A 22,348-nucleotide genomic window follows, 5' to 3' on the forward strand; every position below is an offset into this window, starting at 1 on the left:
GCAATCATGTCTTCTTGTTCTGCCACATGTACAATTTCCAAATGGCTGCAATAATAAGCTCCAACTAAACAGTCTGGAACTTTCATCCTTAAATTCTTCCAAAAACTTTAATGGATAATGATCAGTATATATTATTGTCTCAGATACATTACTAGCAAAATAAATGTTGAAATGTTGTAACACCAACACCAAGCTCAAAGTCTCCTTCTTCATTGTCAAATATTTTTATTGATGAATGTTCAATTTCCTGGTGAAATATTCAATAGATCTTTCCATCTTCTCATAGTCTTCTTGTAAGAGTATAGCAATAACACCCACATCATTCACATCGACAGTCACCTTGAATGGCTTTGTGTAATTAGGTATGGCTAATACTGGGGTGGTGGTTAACACAGCTTTCAGGCTGTCAAATGCTTTTAGACAGTCTGCTGTCCACTGAAATGTTCTGCTTTTCTTCAGTAATTCAGTGACTGAGCAAGTCACACTGCTAAAATTCGGTATGAATTTCTGATAATACTCCCTCTTTGTAGTACTGCTCTTTGATGGTGTGGGAAACTCCCCAATAACAGTTGTTTTTACATTCCATGAGGTCATCTGTCCATGGCTGATAACATGGCCCAGGAAGATGATCTGGACTTTGGCAAATTCACTCTTAACCAGGTTTAGCACCAAGCCTGTCTTCTGAAGTCAAATGAATTATTCTGATACATGCTGCAAATGTTCCTTTCATTATTGTTGATATATACCACACAATTGGGTAATCCAGAAATGGAATTATTGGTTAGTTTTTGAAATGTAGCTAGCACAACGTTCACACCAAATGGCGTGACTTTAAATTGATATAGTCGAATCAGTGTTATGAAAGCTGAAATTGTCTTCACTCTTTCAGATAAAGGAACTTGCCAGTATTCTCTGAGCAAGTCCAATTTAGAAATATAAGTTGCTTGTCCCACCTTTTCAATACAGTCTTCCAAATGTGGAATCAGATATGAATCAGACTTTGTGACTGCATTGACATTTCGATATTACACACATAATCATTGCGTACCATCCGGTTTTGGCACTATTACTACGAGGTGAGCTCCAGTCACTGCAATTCACTTCAGTTATGTTGTCTTGGAGTATGTGATCAATCTCTTTTTGAGCCTGTGCAAACTTTAGCGGGTTACGCCTGTAAGGATGTTGCTTAATTGGAACATTCTTTCCACATTTACATCATGCATAATTAGACTAGTACTTCTCAGCTTATTTCCACATATCTCCCCATGAGATAGCAATAACTCTTTCAGGTCATTTCAATTTTCTTCTGGAAGGAAACACAAAAAAACTGACCACACGAGTGCATGAACATTAGCTTGCCACTACCAAACACAACCAGCACTCTCTCATTTCCAACCAACAGACAATGAAGGATCAAATTCAACTGGGATTATGTAGCTGTCCTAGCACAGGAAAAACAGAGACACACTAGAGAATTCCTTGAAGCCTGGCACTCCAATCGAAACTCAATCAATAGAACATTGAACTGGATGCTGTATACAAAACACTCAGACACAGAAGAGGAAGTACCAATAAACAGGGGCATAGGGACAGACCCCCAATACCTTGTCAAAGACACACTGATGATGTCATCTAACATGACTATAAAATGTTTGCAGAAAAACAGGCCAGCTCAGCTAACAAATCCATGACTTCATCCACAACCTGAGCTACAAATGTTCTCAAGAACTCTAATGCTCTTTACTGTCTGATGCCATCTTTCTAGCACTCCCTGTGTCTGGATGGTATGCAGTGCATTTGAAATGTTTTATTCCTAAACTGTCCGTAACTTCCTTGAATAATCTTGATGTGAAGATTGACTCTTGATCTGATTGTATTTCTGTGGATAGTCCGTATCTAGTGAAAACATTGAGTAACTCTCCTACAATCCTTTTAGCTGTAACATTACATAATGGAATGGCCTCTGGAAATCTAGTGGGCATATCCACTATTGTCACCAAATACTGATTCCCACTTTTTGTTTTAGGTGAAAATCCTACTCATTCTTTGATTACTCCTACAGTTTCAACTGGTGACTTTGTGACCTCATTACCACACAGTCAGGAAATATCTGAGGATATGCTTCCTGTAATACCTCAGTTGCCTGATTTTTCTCTATCTTTTCAACCACAGTAGGCAGTACTTCTACCTGTTAACCAGCTATATCATGAGCAAGGATAAATTGTATTCCTGGAGCCAAGAGTGCCCCAGTATTCCTGCCTCCACTTCTTCACTCTTCCCTGGACACCTGCATAAGTGAGCACTAGCCTCACCGTGAGTTTTACGTACGAGCACTTTTTTCTGGCAGTAGTTCTTCTGAGTTATATATCTCTTCTTTTTAACATCATGATCATGTATCTCTTTACCTGCTGATCCTGGCCAATGTGGGTAAACCTGATCTTTTATGTAAATGTCACTTTCTCCTTAAACATCCTCTAAACAGATTGTATATTCTGGTGCAGCTTTTTAGCCTCCACAGCTTTTTAGCTTTCCTTTACCATTCCAACAAAATTCACTGGCTTATCCTATTTTCCTCCTTCTGTCTCCAACAGTTGTCCTTGCAGAGGTTTATAAAATCATAAGGGGCATGGATAGGGTGAATAATCAAGGTTTATTTCCCAGGATAGAAGATTCCTGGACTGGGGTTAAAGTTAAGAATGGAAATAGTTAAAATAGTCCTAAAGGATATCTTTTTCATGTTGAGAGTGATGTGTATATGGAATGAACTGCCAGAGGAAGTAGTGAAGGTGGGTACAATTCCGTTTCAAAGGTATATGAACAGGGCAGGTACCAGAGGACTTAACAAGACTGAAAGTGTTTCCATTGTATCAGAATAGTGGCAGAGATAGATTAGGGAACTATAGAACTATCAGTCTAACATCAGTGGCAGAAATACTATTGAAAAGATAGTGAAGGAGAAAATTAATCTCCATTTCTGGAGGCAAAGTTTGAAGATGTCAAGTATAGCTTTGTCAAACGGAGGTCAGTTAAAACTAAGGGAATTTTTCAAGGAGGTTACCAAGTTTGATGAGGGTGAGGCAGATGATATAGTTCATATTGATCTCAGCAAGGCCTTTAACAAGTTCTCACATGGGAAACTGATAAAGAAGGGAAACATTCATGGGATTATTTTGGGATGTTGATTCCAAATTTGGCTTTGTGACAGGAGACAGAAGGTGGTGGCAGAAGGCTGTTTGTGTGACTGGGGCCCAGTGTGCAGTGGTGTAACACAGGGATCAGTGCTGGGTCCCTTGTTGTGATATTCATAAATGAAGTAGATGAGAATGTGGGTCGGGGGTAGGTTGATAAGTACGTTGTTAGCATAAAGATTGGCTGGATTGTTGGCAGTGAGGAGGAAAGCCTCGGGTATAGGAGGACATTAATAAATTGGTCGAGAGGCAGATCAGTGGCAGATGGAAGAGAAACTTGTTGCATAATCGTTCCTCAGACAAGGGCACGCACACAGCTGTTCTCTCGCGCAACTCGTATGATGGTCGTCTTTATCTACAAACGTAAAAGTATCAATGACATACAACATATAAACATGACGTGAGCGTAGATAAATTTGCAAAAATATAAGAATCTTGGAATTTTTAACCACGCTGGAGTGACACAACACACAACACATTGGAGAAATGAAATTAGGTAATTAGCAGATGAAATCTTTCATGGTCGAGTAGGAAATGATGTATTTTGCAAGAAAGAACGATAGGGAGGTAAACAAAAAGCGTTAGTAACTTTAGATTTCCTTAAGCATGGAAACAGGCCCTACGGCCCAACATGTCCACACCTATCGTCTGAAGGGTAACCCACCTAGATCCAAGATCCTGACTAACGCACCTAACACCACGGGCAACTCACCCGACCAGTACATCTTGGGATTGTGGGAGAGAACGGGAGCACCAGGAGGAAACCCACACAGGCAATCACCCAAGACAGGAATTGAACCTGGGTCCCCGGTACAATGAGGGAGCAGCACTAACCACTGAGCCACCCCAAGGTCAATGGACACTTCACGACTGAGCATCCACAAAATAACTGGGACCACAAAACAACTGGGACCACAAAACACTTGTCAATCATAAGTGAGACATTAAATATACCTGACTCAAACCAGATAAATTCAACTCTCCACGTTTCTGAGCAGTCAGGAACTGTTTCAGAATTTGTCACTTCAGCAAATGTCTAGATCGAATGCATAGAGAATGTAGTTCTCAGCAACTGACCCAGCATCTCAGAAAAAAAAACACAATTGCTGACTTCTTTAAAGTCTTTGGAAATATATCACTGAAATCAGGCACACGACACAAAAACTGACCCAAAAGCCTTCAACACATGCTGCACCTCAACCAACGATGCACCCAACATTTCAAAGAATTGCACAAGTCATGATGCCGGGCTCTGCAGGGACTGGGAGTCGATTTTAACATGTTCAGGTGACTCACAGCCATTTTCAATACTAATCGATCTCTTGCTATTAAACATCGCTGAGCCTGTTTATCACAAATATGTCTGGGGAGTCATTCTCTCCAAAGTCTCGCTAAGTGATACACCCAATTTTTTGGCAATTTTGCCAAGAAGGTGCTATCATATTTCTGCTCCACACTGGGCATATATTTATCCTGGCTTTCTCAATCTCCACTGGGGCTTGTGCTATAATGTGGTGAAATGATTTGGCAGCCGGATAAGAGACCCAACATAGATCAAAATGAGAGCAGATGCCTCGGTCTGTTTTTTTCCTTCTTGCGCGCTTGGGAAAGTTTAAACAGCACTCTGGCACCTTGCTTCCCGATTCGTAATGCAGGCGTCGCTCTGTCTTGTGTTTTAAATGATACTACAAGATTGTCCAGATAGATTTCCCCACGAATTTGACCTGCACATGTCCTAATATCCAACGCTGTCGCAGGATACCAATATGGCAATGGAACAGCGAATGACATGCGAAGACAGAAAGCAGCACAGCCTGCAGGTGTTTCCTGTCTGTTCACCAGAACAGCAAAACACACAGGCAGTGTTGTCAGGCTGAGCAAGGACTGAGAGGAACGTCTGAACACGTTCAGGTGTCTTAAAGTCATCTTCAATACATATTGATCATCTGCTGTAAAACACTGTTGTTCTTGAACATCACAAACGTGCCTGGGGCCTCAATGTTTCTCCTGGAGTCTTGCTGAGCGATGGCAATGCATTTGCTCGTTTTTTGTCGATTTGCACCAAGCAGGTGTAATCCCTGTTCTGCATGATTTAGTCCAATATTTATCAGGATATGGGCATACACTGGGCAGAGGGAGCAAAGTACTTCGGAAATAATGGATTTGCTAATCGTGATCATGGTAATCAGGAAGAAAGTGAAGTTTAGCTGAAGCATGTGACCAACAGTGGTCAAGGCAAGCCTGAATTCAAAGGAGCTGGGCAGGGAGAGGTGTATTGCCATTGGCTGGAATCACGCCTGGCACAAAGGAGGAATGTTTTGGATTTTGAATGTGTATTGTCTCAGCTGCAACATATCGCGACAGGATTTCCCAAGGAAAGTTATGCAAGGCCAATTTTCTTTCGCTGCTTCCTCGAATACCTTCCCTCCATTCTGGTGATCACTGATGTTGACATTGTGCTCATTCACTTTTGAAAATTGCTGACAATAATAAGATAAGAGATAAAAGAGCTAAGACAGCCAGACCTGAAATGCATTCAGGTGGTAACCACCGAGTGAAAAGTAATACTTGCACGGTGCAAGTGCCACATAATCACCATTTGTAAGAAAATAAAATTGAACTATCAGCCTTTAACATTCAATCACATCCCCACTGGACGTCACAGTCAACATCCTACTCATAAAGCAAACGAAACAGACCACATTTTCATCTTTCCATCGGTACGTGGGCTTCACTGGCTTGATCAGCGTTTATTATCCATCTCTAATTGCCAAAGGCAATTTCAGAATCAACAGTATTGCTTTGGGTCTGGAATCACATGTCGATCAGTCCAGCAAAGGGTGGCAGATTTCCTTCCCTCAACGACATGACTGGAACAGATGGACATTTGCAACAAACAGCAGGAGTCACTTTAGACAAGCTTTTACAACACAAAATCCAGATTTTTATTGAACTTTATCTGCTTTATTTGCATCTGCTGAAGTATGACTCAACCCACGTTCCCGAAACTTACGTTTGGCATTCTGAATGATCAGTCCAGTGACATTACCTCTGCAGCACCACCCCCACTATTATTTTGTGGTTAGTAAATCATAATCACTTTATTCGAATTTATACTCCTTGCCAAATGGAGTAAATTAAGGATGCCCGAGCAGAATGATCAATTCTCTATGTGTGGAGCTTTGTCAAGTCTCGGTGCACTGACTTCTATGTAAATGGACCCAATCCATTGATTTGCATCCTATCCACAATCTCAAATGTGCAGAACTTGGCGACAGTTTGTACCATAAACAGGATACAATGCGCCAACTCACTCATGATTCTGTGAAACAGAACTTTGTAAACAGGCAAGCTCTATCATTTAACTGATCAAAGATAGCAGACACACGATGAAACCACCACCTCCAAGATTCTCCTCCATTCACATGCCTGCATTTGCTAGCCTGGAAATACATGCTAAGCTGGAAATGTATGACTGTTTCTTTATTATCGCAGGACCAAAATATAAGACATCTCTAACTGACAGCACCATGAGAATATCTTTACCACATGAACTTCAGCATTTTAAAATTATGTCTAATTGCTACTTTCTCAAAACAATGAGGCATAGGCAACAAATAATGGTCTTTCCAGTGACACCTTCAGCCAGTGAAACAAAAACAGAAAGAAAATCACATGGACAGTAATGCTGGCCCTGTTCGTTCACAATACGCCTGGTGATTTTAACCAGCGGAAAAAGTCAAAGCAGCATTAGCTCCAACAGAAAACGCGACAAAAATAATGGAGACTTGCAAACTTGTAAACGTCATTGAGGACAAAAAATCCTCCCGGAGGATCTCTTAAAATAGATTTTAAAATCAAGGGGGATCTTACATGTATATTATCGAATTGACATTGGTTCCTTGAATCTCAGAGTAGAATGAATGTTCTTTAGTTAGTGAAAAGATCTTCAGGAGACCCATGTGGAAGTATTGGCACTTTCAGGACTGACTGAATTCTGGCAGATGCATGGTAGCAATTGCAAATCTGATAAAGCTCCAACTTATGAGAGAGTGTGAAACTGTTGCAATGATAGTTTGCTGTCAACACCCCTTGTCTCCTACTCAGTGAATTGTGATGCTGTTTGGCAGCTGCAAAGGGGTGTGAGCTGATCAGATTGGTACAAAACCGGATACACCTGCAGAAACCAAGCAAGCTGGTGCAGAGTTTATGGAAACCTTTGATGAACTTAGATCCCATCTCAAATTGACATATACAGAGTTAGCCACTGATATCGTTCCCTCATGCATTTTCTTGCGATCGAATCAGAGCGAGTTAACCATTTAAATCACACTCCCTACTCAACCTGGCTTTTATTTACACACGAGGGCATTGCGGTTGCATTAGCCAAAAGAATGCGAGCGGCTTAGTCGCTGACTTCTGAGCACTACTGCCTCACAGTGCAAAAGATTGTTGACTGTGAGGAGTTTGCACATGCTTCCTGTGTCTGCGTGAGTTTCCTCAGGGTTCCCTGGTTTCCTTCCACAGTCCAATGATGTGCAGGTTAGATGGATTATCCATGAGAAATGCAGTGAAAAAGGGATAGGGTAGGGCATGTTACTGGGCGGGATGCTCTTCGGAGGATCGGTGTGACGCGATGGGCTAAATGGCCTGCTTCCACACTAGAGGCATTCAGAACTCAGATGCAGAAAGCAGAATCTTTCACTTTACTCACAGGGAGAATTGATTTATTGTTTTACTCTCCGAGTTATTCGTTCTGATTTGCTGTCGTTTTCTGTTAACCATTTAGGAAAATCAACAAGATTTGTGGACTTTTGACTTTCGATTCATTGCTCGAAGGGATAAACATTTGTAAACACAGTCTGCATGTTACGTCTCCTGCTACACCTCACCCCAACGCAAGCGTGTCTTGTGGTGCAGTGTCTGTGTCCTTCAAAGGCCAGGACACCGGGTTCAATTCCCAATTGCCCCCAGACATGTGGTATAGCGCTCAAGAACTGGTTGACAAAATATGTGAAGATTCCCGCAAGGCCACGTGCTTCCTGTTAGTTCCACACAAAAGCAAAAGAGATAAGAGTTTCATGAAACTCTGAGGGTTGCTTTCAATGCATTCAAGTTTCGGTTGATTCCAACTGATCCTATGTTTATTTTGGAAAAAAAAACCGTGCTCCTGGATGTTTAGTGGGAACACAACTTGTCTCATCAATGGCAAAAACGGAGGCTCTGATGATTGTAACTGTTTCTTTCTTCCCCGGAGCCTCCTTGAGTGTTCCTGTTTCTTCAAGTACTTAGCAAGTTGCACTTTAAAACTACACAGTGTGTTGTGTAGTTCTGCAGCATTTTTTGAGAGATATGATTCGGACACACTCCGGCTTTCCCGCGGAAGTGACTGCCCTCGACGTCCAATGGCGTTTGGCTAAATCTGCCATTAGGGAAACCATTTTTCAGCTCTCCACATGCAGACTTTACAACAAGTAGGTTGGGAAGGACTGCAATCAAACTCAGTGGGAAGGGTGTGTGTGAGGGGAAGGAGGGACAGTTTTGCTTGCCATTTGATTTTGATTACCACTTTTAGGTGACAAATATGCCATATTTCCATCCTTTCCTGGCCAATCTTTCATCACCACTACAGTTAAAACCACTCGCTGGCAGTTACAGATAAAACCACTCGCTGGCAGCACCAGTTTCATTGCAGTCACAAATATTAATCTGCACCTTTAAATTTCCAAACAGATGGAATTCTATCCACTGACGAGTAATCACGGAGAGTTCAGATTAACGGGTTACATATAACTGCAGTATGATGTATCTGAAATCGATCGCCACTACAAATGCACACTGACCTGTACACATTTGGTCACCCTCTCAGCTAAAATCCGGCAGGTGACTGACTTGGAAAGAAATTGTCTTGGAGTGATCGTTACCTTCCATTCTGCTGTCTGTATCGGAGAGCCACTTTCAAGCGGATGAACCATTCGTTCATGTGCGGTGTTTGGTAGAGACAGGAAGTAGGATTCAAACTATGTGACCCTCGGTGCTTTACCATCCAATTCTGTTCTGTCTATTCTGTTTCCATTCCCCGATCATTTGTCCATCAGAAAGTGAGTGCGTTCACTTTCATCAGTTGCAATTCAAGCGATCATATCAAAATGAAGGACGTCATTTTGAGTAAGGCCAGAGGTAGAATATTGTGTACAGTCTGGAATCCACAGTGCGGAAGGGATATGATTGCATTAGGGAGTGTGTAGAGGAGATTTACCAGGGCGTAGCCTGGGCTGAGAGTTCCGTTCTAAAGCGAGACTGGACAAATTGGAGTTATTTACCTTGGACTGGAACAGACTGACGGGAGTCTTGAATGGGATGGAAAAAAACTAAGAGGTCATAGACAGAGTAGACAGTGTGGAATCTATCCCCTTGATGGAAAGATCAAAGGTCAGGGAATATAGATTTAAGGTAAGGAGCAGGAGATTGGGAGGGAATCTGAATATTTTGTTCATTCATGCAGGGGATGGGGAATCTAGAACCTATTGCCTAAAGGTGTGGAAGGGGCTGAAACTCTCAGAAAATTGAAGAAGTATTTTGATGTGCACTTGCGATCCCCAAGCATGCAAGGCTATGTTCCCGGTGCTGGGAATGCGGCAACGATGGTTGGGCAATTGTTTATGAGCGGCCCAAACCCGATTGGTTGAAGGGCCTTTTTCAGTGCTGTTGGGCTCCATGAATCCAAAGTTAGGTCTACAAATAGGGCAGACGTAGTTGGAGATGTGACTGGATTCCCAAGACATTGCGATGTTGTGAAAGCAAAAGCATCACCAGAAAAGAAGAAGAGACTTCATTAAAAAGGGGCATCCGCCATTGGATTGACGCTGAATGTAACTCGTTCTGTGAGGGACGGTTAAATAAATCTCCCCAAGTTGGATAAGCGATACCCAGCAACAGAGAGAACAAACAAAATGTCAGAAAGAACGATGGCCATAAAAGCGGTAATTAAGCAGCTTTAAAAAGAAAGTCGAATTATCATTTTAAATAATAACTGACTGAAAGAAATACCTAATACGTTTTGATGACTCAGATGAGGAAGTTGCATTTGGCATTCTGCTGAAGTCGATAAAAGTGACTTCTATTTGATACGGTGTTACCAGGCCAAGGGACAGGCCAGGTTGAGGGAGCAATGGAAAAAGGGTATGAGTTTCTTGGTTTATAAATGCCGGTGTTTCTCACAAATATAAGTAAAACGAACTGAACTTTTCAAATCAAGGGCTGGCTCAGCTGGAGCTTTATAATTGGATAATTTTGGGAACTGCATTGTCGGAAGGTGTCAGACCTTTGGAGAGGGTACAAAGGAGGTTTAGCCAGAAGATATATTGGATAAAGAATTACAGTTTTGCTGAGAGATGGAAGGTGCTCGCATTGCTCCATTTAGATAAAAATGATGGAATCAAATTATTGATGTAATTGCAGGGTGATGGAGAAAAGCTGACTGTATGAGAACAACACTTTCAACTGGGCCAGGCCGAACAGTTTATTTCCATCCGTGTGAGTCAGGATTCCTGACTGGTGACTGACTTCCACACAAACGGCTCACACCACTGACCTCTCATTGGTATTTAGAACGGCGCTTCATTGCATCAAGTCATGCCTACATGACATCCCATTGGTGCGATTCACCACCAAATGCAATTCATGATTCACACACGTCAGAATCTATTGGTTGTTTGGAAGGGAGCAGTACTTTCTCTGAAAACTTGTCAAAGAACCAACTTCCACAACAGTCGGAGTGTCAGGAGGTGGTGAAAGAACTGCTCTTATTTGCAATCGGCTATTTTCAAAGTGAATCTCTGGGTGCTGTTGCCCGAAAGATGTTGCTGTCTTTTCTGTCCCTGATTCTGCTGCAGCTTTTGAACTGTAAGTTTTGGATTGCTTGCTACATTCTGTTATCCGCTGGTCATTGCTGAAATGCACGCGTCATTGACATAATTACCTATCTTTCCCAGAGAACGCATTGATCTGACGCAAAATACATGACACTTTCATATATTTGAATTCTGTTATGCCGATTTTAATCAGGTAGCTCGAGTTCACTGTCTTTAGCGGCTGCTTGCATTTATGAAGGGTGCGAACTGAAGACGCACATCTCCTCGAATTATGTAAACCGAGTCTGTTAAAACGGTGTCGGTCGCTGAGTGCATACGGCGTGCAGCTTTCAGGAGTAGAGTCGCAGAAAATGGATCAATTGTTTTCAAATGCCGACCAGATATCCTAAATTAATCTAGTCCCATTTGCGGGCATCTAGCCCATATCCCTCCACATTTTACCGTCCACATACCGATCCAGATGCCTTTTAAATGTTGTCATTGTCGCAGCCTCCATCGCTTTCACTCAAGTACTGTAATTGCAGGAGGTCTGAAAATCAAACACGGAGCGCTGTAGAAACTCAGCAGGTCGGGCAATATTTCGAGATAGAGAAGCAGTTAATTTTTTGTCGAATCCGACAGCACTCTACTTTTCATTGGCACAAATTGTGTTGAGCTTTTTATTTGGTAGTGGCCCACCACCCTTGTAACCATTTTGGACAGTATTTACGGAATCAGGAGGTGTGATATTTGCCACATAAATGCTCACCTCTGAACTGCTCCCCTTGTTGCGGCATTGATCTGGCTTGTCCGTTCCATGGTCACCCGCGGGATGTTAGTAGCTTTCATGCCCTTATACAGTACCGTGCTTCGTGTGAAGTTTTCTCAATATCATTTCAGATTTTGCACACACTTACACAAAGACAGGATATTCAATGAGTGTGGAGCCTTGTTCCTCATTATAATTCTGCCTGCTGGATATATGCGTGCTGAAGTGCTCGTTCAATGCCTCCATTGAGTGACAAATTATTTCTCAAGTTTTCTTTTCACATTGATTAATCCCCATCAAGTAAAATAGACAGATTTTCAGACGGGAGAAGCTTCCCTCACTGCGTTTATGTAGTGAGTGAATTATACCTCCGGAATACAACAGAATAGAACATGAGAATCCGATTCTTATAGTTTACTGTCACCGTACAGTGTAACACTGTACTCCTCGCTCAGAAAGTCCCGGTGAGTTCAGGCGGCGTTGTGTGCAGCTTTGACTCGAATCAATGAGTTAATGTTCACCCTGCTTCGGTTCCGTTGATTTCCACAGACACAACACTCTGTGTTAAGCAGACTGGCTTTGTATTATCTCCGCATCGTTCCTGATCCTGTCTGCTTTTTTCTGTCTGTACGAGAGCCGCGGTGAACAAAATAAACTACCGCGGCTTATATGTTCAGATTTGGTGAACATCTAAGTTCGCTCCTGCGAAATTAGAATACAGTGAGTGAGCTATTGTATCTAACTACTTGCTCGCACCAGCAACAATCATTATCTGATTAATGTCGAGAAAAATTAACTACAGACAACTGAAGAAATGCTTTGAACATGAATTTTCAAAACTGCAGAAACGATCAACCTTTTCCGAAGCAACGATTAACGCATTTGTTAGGTATCCTCCCTTTCTGTCAGCTCGTTTTGATCAGGGAGAGAAGAAAGCGGTGGGATTGAGGGAATGAAATGGAACTCGCGGTTTTCATTTCACTCAGGAACTTGTTTTCAACTAATCGTGTAGTGACCAAAATCACTTCATAGGAAATTCCATACTTAATTCATATGTCAGTTCCCATAAACTGAAATTTGAAGCAATCTGGTTTTTTTAAATTGGTCAATCAATAATGTTGTACACGGTTCATGTTAATGCCTTTAAAGTGGTCTATTTGAATAAAAAAAGACAAAGTTTAAATTTCTCCATTGTTGTCACCAAGGGTAAATGGCACATTGATTGAACCTTGTATCTCGATCTTAATTTCATTGACACTGATAGACTTTTAAATATTGGCATCAAATTTATAATGAGCATAGCATTTCCTTATACTTTGTTTCATAAGTCCCTGGTGGAGACAGAGCAGACTGGGGACTAATATTTTTTCCCGCGGGTTACATCAGGCCACTTGGAGTCGAGTGACCAATGCGAGCAATTGGACTTTACGACAGTTAAATTAAATAGCTGCGCCAGCTATCATGCCATTTCCTAACACAAGTCTGTCCCTGCAGTCTCTCCGCGGGAAATACCGCGTGATACAAATAAACCAATTTAATTAATATAAATTAATTCAGTCACTAGTGGTGTATGGCAAGGATTTGTTTATCATTTTTATAAACTACCTGGATAAGGGCGTAGAAGGATGGGTTAGTAAATTTGCGGACGACACTAAGGTCAGTGGAGTTGTCGATAGTGCCGAAGGATGTTGTAGGTTACAGAGGGACCTAGATAAGCTGCAGAGCTGGGCATGGAGGAGGCAAATGGAGTTTAATGCAGAAAAGTGTGAGGTGATTCACTTTGGAAGGAGGAAGAGGAATGCAGAGTACTGAGCTAATGGTACGATTCTTGGTAGTGTAGATGAGCAGAGAGATCTCGGTGTCCATGTTCATAGATCCCTCAAAGTTGCCACCCAGGTTAATAGGGTTGTTAAGAAGGCATACAGTGTGTTAGCTTTTATTAGGAGAGGGATCGAGTTTCCGGACCTTATGGTCACGCTGGAGCTGTACAAAACTCGGTGCCGCGGCACTGGGAATATTGTCTGCAGTTTTGGGCACCGCATTGTGCGAAGGAGGTGGAAGCTTTGTAAAGGGCTCAGAGGAGATTTACTAGGATGTTGCCTGGTATGGAGGCAAGGTCTTACGAGGAAAGGTTGAGGGAGTTGAGGCTGTTTTCATTAGAGAGAAGAAGGTTGAGAGGTGACTTAATTGAGACATATAAGATAATCAGAGGGTTAGATCGGACGGAGAGTGAGAGCCTTTTTCTTCGGATGGCGATGGTTAGCACGAGGGGGCATAGCTTCAAATTGAGTTGTGGTAGATATGGGACAGATTTCAGAGATAGTTTCTTTATTCAGAGATTGGTAGGGGTGTGGAACACACTGCTCGCAACAGTTGTAGAATCACCAACTTTACGGGCATTTAAATGGTCATGGCACAGGTATATGGACGAGAATGGAATAGTGTAGGTTAGATGGGCCTCAGATTAGTTTCACAGGGATGCACAACATCGAGGGGCGAAGGGCCAGTACTGCGCTGTAATGTTCTATGGAAATAAAATGTTTGAAATTAGCAATGAATATTTTCGAATATTGTAATCACGAGGGAAAGCGCAACCTTGCCTCAGTGGTGGGACGCATTCAGTGTTCTTATCAATTGTGTCCTCTAAATTCTTACACACAAACCCATAGAAGAGTCATGCTGAACTCGAATCATTAACGCTGTTTTGCTTTGCATAGATGCTGCCAGACCTACTGCGTGTTTTTTTTTCCAGCTTTCCAACATCGGCAATGCTTTATATTCGCTTTCTCCAAAACCTTGCCAAGTTTCTCACGTGGATTTGCTGCATGAGCAGTTTTTGTTTGGCTTATGAAAATCTTCAAAAAGTCTGATACTGTTTCACTGAACACAACGGCTTATTTAATATATTCACTTGCATGATGGTTTAAGATGAACATCTTTGAATTGATTTTTCTGTGTCTTTGCACAAAACCCGTGTTAAATATCGGGCATATGGACAGCGGTACACAAAGTAATCACTTCAAATAATGACCAAGATAGTAATGCGAGTGGTATGAAACTGGAAAGCTGACAAGGTTTGCAGGGGAATGGGAAGGCGGAGAAAAAGAGACAACTGAGCATTTGTTTTCTCCCTGAAACAATGAAGAGAATGTCTCGGGAAAAGCGAGTCTCAGCTGTGCGCTTAAGCTGTGCATTTTTAGAGACTTGCTTTGGGAAAAAAGTTGTAAAGTTGAGAGATGAGATGATAGTAGCATTGTGGGAAAACCATTAACAGTTAAATGGATGAGTGAGGACAGTGAGGACAGGTTACATGAGAATCTACAGCAGGTACATAATGATCCAGCCCCCGATGAGTGGCGGTGACCCCATTCGCCAGACGGTTGGCTTTGTTTGGTTTGCCAAAGTCAGAAATGAAATGAAAGCCCAGTTATTCCTCTGTACAAACATTGAGGGTTGTACCTGGTAGACTGCAGCGAACTAAAAAGCGTCCTCATTTATCAGACAATCGGGGAATCTTTAATGAAAAGCACATTTCCATTCTATCATGAAATTGGAGCAGAAATGCAGGAATTCCCAAATGAATATGACTGGGTGTGTCACGACCAACGGTCTGCACTGTCGTGGGGTTACAGTCTGGTTCATCGTCTTCTTTCCATACGTTTACTCACATAATTACTGCTCAGAGCACTATATCGAAGATTTGATGGTTACCTGCAAAAGGAGATTGTATTATACAACGGACTGAAAGAGGCAGTCGACATACATTGGACCGAATGACGCCTTTTGCTCTGTCTCTTCTGATCGACGGTAAAACATTACGTTGAGGGATGGGGATAGCATGAGGTGATCTTGGACTGGACAGCATGCCAACCCGTGTGATCTTTATGCTATGGAGGCAGTGGCCAAGGACAAAATCTTGTGTGTAAGCTGCCAGAACAGTTAATAAATCATACCTTCCCTGCAGTTTAGTGTGTTTGTTGCCTGCTGTTTCATATTAGACGATGTTGATTTTAAATTTTGATGTCCTGTAGTTAAAATAGTAAGACTTCAAGATGCGTTTGTCACTGGGAAATGAATACAAGCTTTACAACATGATAGGTGCCTCTGTGGATGCTAACTGACCAGATTAATTAGGGCTTCTTCGAGAAAGCGGTAAACAACCTCGTCTGCTCAGTCAGAACAATGTCTGGCTTGGGTGTGAGTGTGGATATGTGAAAAGAACCAGGTCACATGTTTGCAAGTTACCAACATTGCTTCACTGCAAAAATTGTATCATCGTTTTACATGAGTATTGCGGAAGCAGAGATAGTCATAGATATAGACATGATTTCTTCCGCAGAGTGTCAGGAAAACTTCCCTCCCCGTTTGTTGTATTTATCGCGTTTCCTTCAGACAGTTTCATGGATTGCTTGACCGGACAAACACTAATTCTCATCCTCTTATTTCAGGCACACCCGGGAACAGTCAGGCCCGCCGATCAGGTAATCTCCCTTTCTTTCAGCTAAACTCTTTATGCTCCATTCCATCCCATTCTGGGTGAAGGCTGCCTGATAATGCCAGTGCCTTTTTGATCACGGTTGAACCCACGGTCGGTTTTCCAGTCAGAAAGGGGACTGCGTCCTCACGCTGCTGTTTCTCATCCAGGCGGCAGACTGCTGCCCTCTGAGAGACACACAGACAGACAGACAATGAGGGATCCTCTGCAGTGCACCTCCATTCACGCTGCAGCCTCTCATTTTCCACCTCACCAATCCCCACTGACTTCCTGATCGCTGGATTATCGAGCCCGCCGTCGTATTGGCTGCGAAGGATGGAGGGCGGGGTCTGCCGCTGCCTGGGCCAATCAGCTTTGGGCACGGCGAGTCACAGTGCCGACCTCTCGGAGCTGAACAAGGGACCTGCTCAATCTTTCAGCAGCACAGAGCAATTGTGTTCGTGGGAACTTTGCTCTGATTCTCACCCACTGCTCATTCACACTGTTTATAATATGTCCCTCTCCGTGTCGTCATGTTTTATATTTATTCCGGATTTATCTCGAGATTTAGAAACAAACCAATGTTCCCAAAGATTCCTCGCTTCCCTGAGAATGGAGGGGCCAGTAAACTGCGGGTGGTCATCGTGATGTGTCGTTAATGTTTTACAGGGAACGTGAGGCTGGTGAATGGGGGCAGTCCGTGCGCAGGTAGACTGGAGATTCTTCACCAGGGTAGGTGGGGGACTGTGGGTGGTTACAACTGGGACCTGAAGGACGCCGCTGTCGTGTGCCGGGAGCTGGGCTGCGGGATGGCGCTGTCCGCACCGCGCGGGGCTCACTTTGGAGAGGGCTCGGGTACCGTTGTGACCTCTAATGTTCAGTGCAGTCGAACCGAGTCTGCTCTGCGGGAGTGTACTTCAAATTCGTGGAGTCACAGAACTGGGTGGTTACACTCTAACGATGCTGGAGTCATCTGCTCAGGTAAAAAATCTCTCTGCGTCCTCTCATCTCGGTGGTGGGTCTGTGATCTTCCCGAACATGACTAAAAAAACAAGTGAAACGCAGTACCCCAGAAACCAAGACATGTAATGACAATAATTCCAGAGTTCTCCAGTGATTATTGGGTTGTTATGAAGACAACTGTTTGTTTTTCGTTGATGGGAAATTTTGAAATGTTTAGTTTGAATAAACATTCTGCATTAGGAGCAGGCAAGGCTCAATATTGTTCAATCTTCTATTGCGATTTGCCCTGAAGATGCAAGGAACGAGCTAAACTGCTGGAAATCCAATAAACCCAGCAACCATAATCGGGCATGAATAACCAGAGGGTAGATTCAGGGAGAAGGCGATAAGTGTCGGAGGGTGGTGGGGGGCGGCTTGCTGGGGATCTACAGTAAATAAAGGTAAAGGCTCTATATTACCACCCTCTCACTGATAATGGTTCCTGAGCTCATGGTTCACGGTGAGATCATACTTGGACAGAAATTAAGGAGCTCAGAGTGGATCGAGAGGGTCTCGGCTCTCGGGCAGGTAACACGGCAGACAGCGGCACAGTAACATCCAACCTCAGTCGGAAATGTCGCGTCATTTTTTCTGATATGTTGATATATAATAAATAAAAACAAGGACAATCTCTGAGACAGGGAAAGTATCAATCCTTTATTTGTCTTATGGTCTTAAAACAAATCATAGTACAGCTCGAGACTGAACGAAGGAGCTGAGTTGGCTGAGTGTACCTCTTGCTACCCAGAATGATGCCGTCAGCATTGGTTCAATTCCCACAAGGCTGAGGTTACCATGGAGGTATTTCCTTCTCAGCTGCCTCCCTTGTTCTCGGCTTGGTGACCATCACATGTCTTCGCTCTCTCTCTCTCACACAGGCAGCCCTGTGGTCCAGTGCTTTATAGAGTGATATCTGGACGTCTGTTGTGAGGAAACAATATCCCCATAAGGGGTACAATTTAAACATAAAGGCCTGTTTTCTCTAGACCTGAGAAGAGTGGGCGGCACGGTGGCGTGGGCGGCATGGTGGCACAGTGGTTAGCACTGCTGCCTCACAGCGCCAGAGACCCGGGTTCAATTCCCGCCTCAGGCGACTGACTGTGTGGAGTTTGCACGTTCTCCCCGTGTCTGCGTGGGTTTTCTCCGGGTGCTCCGGTTTCCTCTCACAGTCCAAAGATGTGCAGGGTCAGGTGAATTGGCCAGGCTAAATTGCCCGTAGTGTTAGGTAAGGGGTAAATGTAGGGGTATGGGTGGGTTTCGCTTCGGCGGGTCGGTGTGGACTTGTTGGGCCGAAGGGCCCGTTTCCACACTGTAATCTAATCTAATCTAATTAAGCAATAATCTTATCTAAGTCTTCAAGATGTTAACAGGAAAAAGAGGACGGATGAAGGTGAATTATTTCTGCTGGTTGGCGATATTGAACGAAGGGGATATCTGAAATTTCAGGCCTGACATTCAAGACAAAGGGTGGTGAAAGGTTTTGAGCTCGCTTCCACAAGCACCAGTGGATGTTGGATCAGTTGTTACTTTTAAAAGTGTAGTAAAAAAAATGTAAGTCACGGTATTTAGGGATATGTGCCAAAGGCAGGTAAGTGGAGTTAGACTAGACATCACCCATGATCTCATTGAGTAACATAACAGTCTGCAAGAGTTGAATGGTCAACTTCCTTTCCCATATTCCGGCATTTCAGTCAATAAACAGATGTTCAAGATATGAAAACAAAATGCTGCACCAGAAGATCTCATAGTCCCCATTCCCCTGTAATCCAACTCCATTCTACTTTGAAAATGTAATTGTTTTATATTTCACGGTGCACTTGCAGTCTTCTCAGGAATTATTATTCCGGAGGAGTGCGGGAACAGAACATTAGAGTGCTCATAGTAACTGAACATTCTCTAGAATCTATGACACATTGATTTCAATTCATCAGCATTTGACTTGCTCAGTAGCGAATGTGTTGCAGTCAGAATTAATTCCCCAACGCTCAAGTGAAAGTCAGGAAACACGCAAAATTCTCTTAACAAAAGGTTGAGTGGTGACAAGATTGGAAATTGATAACACCAGAACGTTTCCACGCACTCACACACAATGATTTAGGCATATCACCCAAGGATAAGCAAACAGAGAAATCGAATTCTTGATGTGATTGTAGAATCTCTCATCACTTATGACTATAACGACATTAAACAATGAAAGTTTGTTTTAATTCATTTTCCAGGAAATGTCAGGCCCAGACTGGTCCCAGAAAGCACGCCCTGTGCCGGGAGGCTGGAGATTCACTGGGATGGAACATGGAGGACGGTTTGCAAAGATGGGTCCTGGTCCAGAGAGAATGACGAAGTTATTTGTGAGCTGCTGGACTGTGGCTCTGCAGTGACAATACCGTTGACTTCTCACTTTGGAGCAGGCTCAGGTCCTGTCATTGGGCCACCAGACTGTGGGCACCAGCGGGACATTGAGGTCATCTGTTCAGGTACAAGCTCCAATTGTTGTGGAAACCTACATGTTGCCTTCATATATTGTACATCCCTTCTTAGGTTGGAAACATGCATTTCTTAATGAAGGAAAGGGGTGCATTTAGACAGCACAGAGTATAATATGCAATCACTTTTAAAAGCAGAGATAGACTGTTCCATGTGTAATCATCAATTCATTAGTCTTTTGGCTGACTTGCAAACTTAGAAGTTTATTAAAACTTTTTAGTCTATTGATTTGAAGGACAAAACCAACAGGTTTGCCAAATGAAAAATAGAGAGCTCTCACGTTCAGACAGAGATTACATTACATTTTTTAGATTACATTACAGTGTGGAAACAGGCCCTTCGGCCCAATAAGTCCACACCGACCCGCCGAAGCGCAACCCACCCACACCCCTACATTTATCCCTTCCCTAACACTACGGGCAATTTAGCACGGCCAATTCACCTGACCTGCACATCTTTGGACTGTGGGAGGAAACCGGAGCACCCGGAGGAAACCCACGCAGACACGGGGAGAATGTGCAAATTCCACACAGTCAGTCGCCTGAGGCGGGAATTGAACCCGGGCCTCTGGCGCTGTGAGGCAGCAGTGCTAACCTCTGATTCTCCACTGAAGCCAGTGCAATCGCACCTTTCCTATAACTACATGCAGTTGTCCAGTTGTGGACTGACAAGGATTTTCTACAGTTCCAGCACAATTTATTGCTCTTGAAATATTTCATGTTCTTGAAATATTAGCACCAGTGCATACATTGTCCCTCTATCTACTTTCTTTAATATCCCATCAGTTTCAGGGAACTTCCCATTCTTGAACCTATACTTTTATCCAGACATATTTATTGCGTTTATTTCCTCCCGATCCCATATAATGTCTTGATTATTTACTATATTTAGGATTCTATTTGTGCCTTCTACCATAACGATTGATTCAAAGTTTCTATTCAATTCCTCTTCATTTCCTCGATCATGATATTCTCCCGAGCTTCAAATCTGGTGGGGTTACGTTCACTTTGAATTCTCACTTCCGTAAAAAAGAGTATGTAAGCTCCTTTGATATTAATTCTTAATTTCTCCTGAAATCTATTTTCCAACATGTATATTTTTCAGTTATTCTTATTGGTTTTGAACCATTTCTAGAGCCCTTCTGTCTTATTTAGGTGGACCCATGCCGTGAGCCAGCTGCCATTGTTCATCAACTGCTTTTTCTATTAAACTCTTTTCATCGTCTGCTGCAAATAAACCTGCCATCATTCCTTCGTACTTCACTTTATTTAGGTTTCGTGCAGTTATTTCTGGCTGAAATTTCTCATGCTCAAATTGAATGCGGGCTTCAATGGAATCGTCTTTGTTTCTTTGGGGATCTTTCACCCTAAAATTACATTTACCCTGAAAAAATCTGCTTCATGTCTCATCAAAAGTTCCAAAGTAGCCACGATAATTCATACAGTGTGTTCAGTTTTCTGTGTCACCACGTATCAAGAGGATGCATGCCCTGGAATTGACCCCCAGTCCTTTCCCGATAGATGTGATGAAGGGTAAATCTTGCAAGCGGAGGGGAAGAAACTGAGGAAAGGCTGCTTTAAGGGATGAATGTCGAAAAATTGTGAATTTTGCAAAAGCTCTTTAAAAAGTCCATGTCGATGTGATAACGTTTAAAATTTTGAAAAGAGAAAAAAAAACAGAAAGAAATACTTTTAGTGACCAAATGTCCTTCTCAACAGATATTTGCAAATTCTCATTGGTAATATGGTGTAAGATCATAACAAGAACCTTGCACACACTCCGTGACAATCCAATCAATACAGCGGTATTACTGACATGCGTGTAATGAATATTTCCAATGGGGTTCGGGATGGGTTTGTGCTTAGGGAAGCATAATGATAATTGGGCCACAACCGAAATATACACACAATTAGTCATGAACATTTCGGTGAATCAAATGCGTACGCCTTCATAAATCATTTGCATGTTTATGATTAATTATTATTCAGGTCGCAGAGTTCCCCGGCTTGTAGATGGAGAGTCTCAGTGCTCGGGCAGACTTGAGATGCTTTACGCTGGGAATTGGGAAACAGTGTGTGACCTTCACTGGGATTTGAACAATGCTAATGTGGTCTGCGCTCAGCTTAACTGTGGAGTCGCCCTGTCCATTCCGACAAGAATTCGTTTCGGGAATGGCACTGGGCCAATACGGAGAAATCGCTTGGAATGTAAAGGCAGCGAGAAAAGCCTATTGGATTGTCCTCTTTCTCCAGTATCTCAGTACGAATGCACCCACAGAGATGATGTCAGTGTGATCTGTTCTAGTGAGTACAAACCGACAAGAATGGGACACAACTTGTTCCAGAATATCAGCAAAAATGGTGTTAGTGGCGTTATTGTACTCATCTGCAGTTGGGCCAGATGTAAATCTGTCCTCACTGTTCGCTATTAATGTAATACATTTTGTGCAACAGGACAAATAAATCCACCTTTATAATTCTGAAAATCAGATTCCTTCTGGAATACGCAGACATGTGGATATTTTAGACCATCAGTTCCTCCTGCGCAGTTGATATAATGTCCCTTGTGAAACAATACA

The 22,348-nt window shown here is 42.8% G+C and overlaps 1 protein-coding gene across 1 annotated transcript in view; it reads left to right on the top strand.

The window, feature by feature from the left end:
• The window catches only part of LOC122542972 (deleted in malignant brain tumors 1 protein-like), a 49,943-nt gene that overhangs the window by 12,589 nt on the left and 15,006 nt on the right, over positions 1–22,348 (top strand). Inside the window, exons 3-7 of the mRNA XM_043681115.1 lie at positions 10,911–11,093; positions 16,259–16,291; positions 16,954–17,265; positions 19,506–19,760; positions 21,759–22,073. Coding sequence (XP_043537050.1) covers positions 10,911–11,093; positions 16,259–16,291; positions 16,954–17,265; positions 19,506–19,760; positions 21,759–22,073 — 1,098 coding nt within the window. The remainder of the gene's footprint in view (positions 1–10,910; positions 11,094–16,258; positions 16,292–16,953; positions 17,266–19,505; positions 19,761–21,758; positions 22,074–22,348) is intronic.

This window comes from Chiloscyllium plagiosum, chromosome 42 (assembly GCF_004010195.1).
Source record: "Chiloscyllium plagiosum isolate BGI_BamShark_2017 chromosome 42, ASM401019v2, whole genome shotgun sequence".
In the NCBI taxonomy this organism is placed as follows: Eukaryota; Metazoa; Chordata; class Chondrichthyes; order Orectolobiformes; family Hemiscylliidae; genus Chiloscyllium; species Chiloscyllium plagiosum.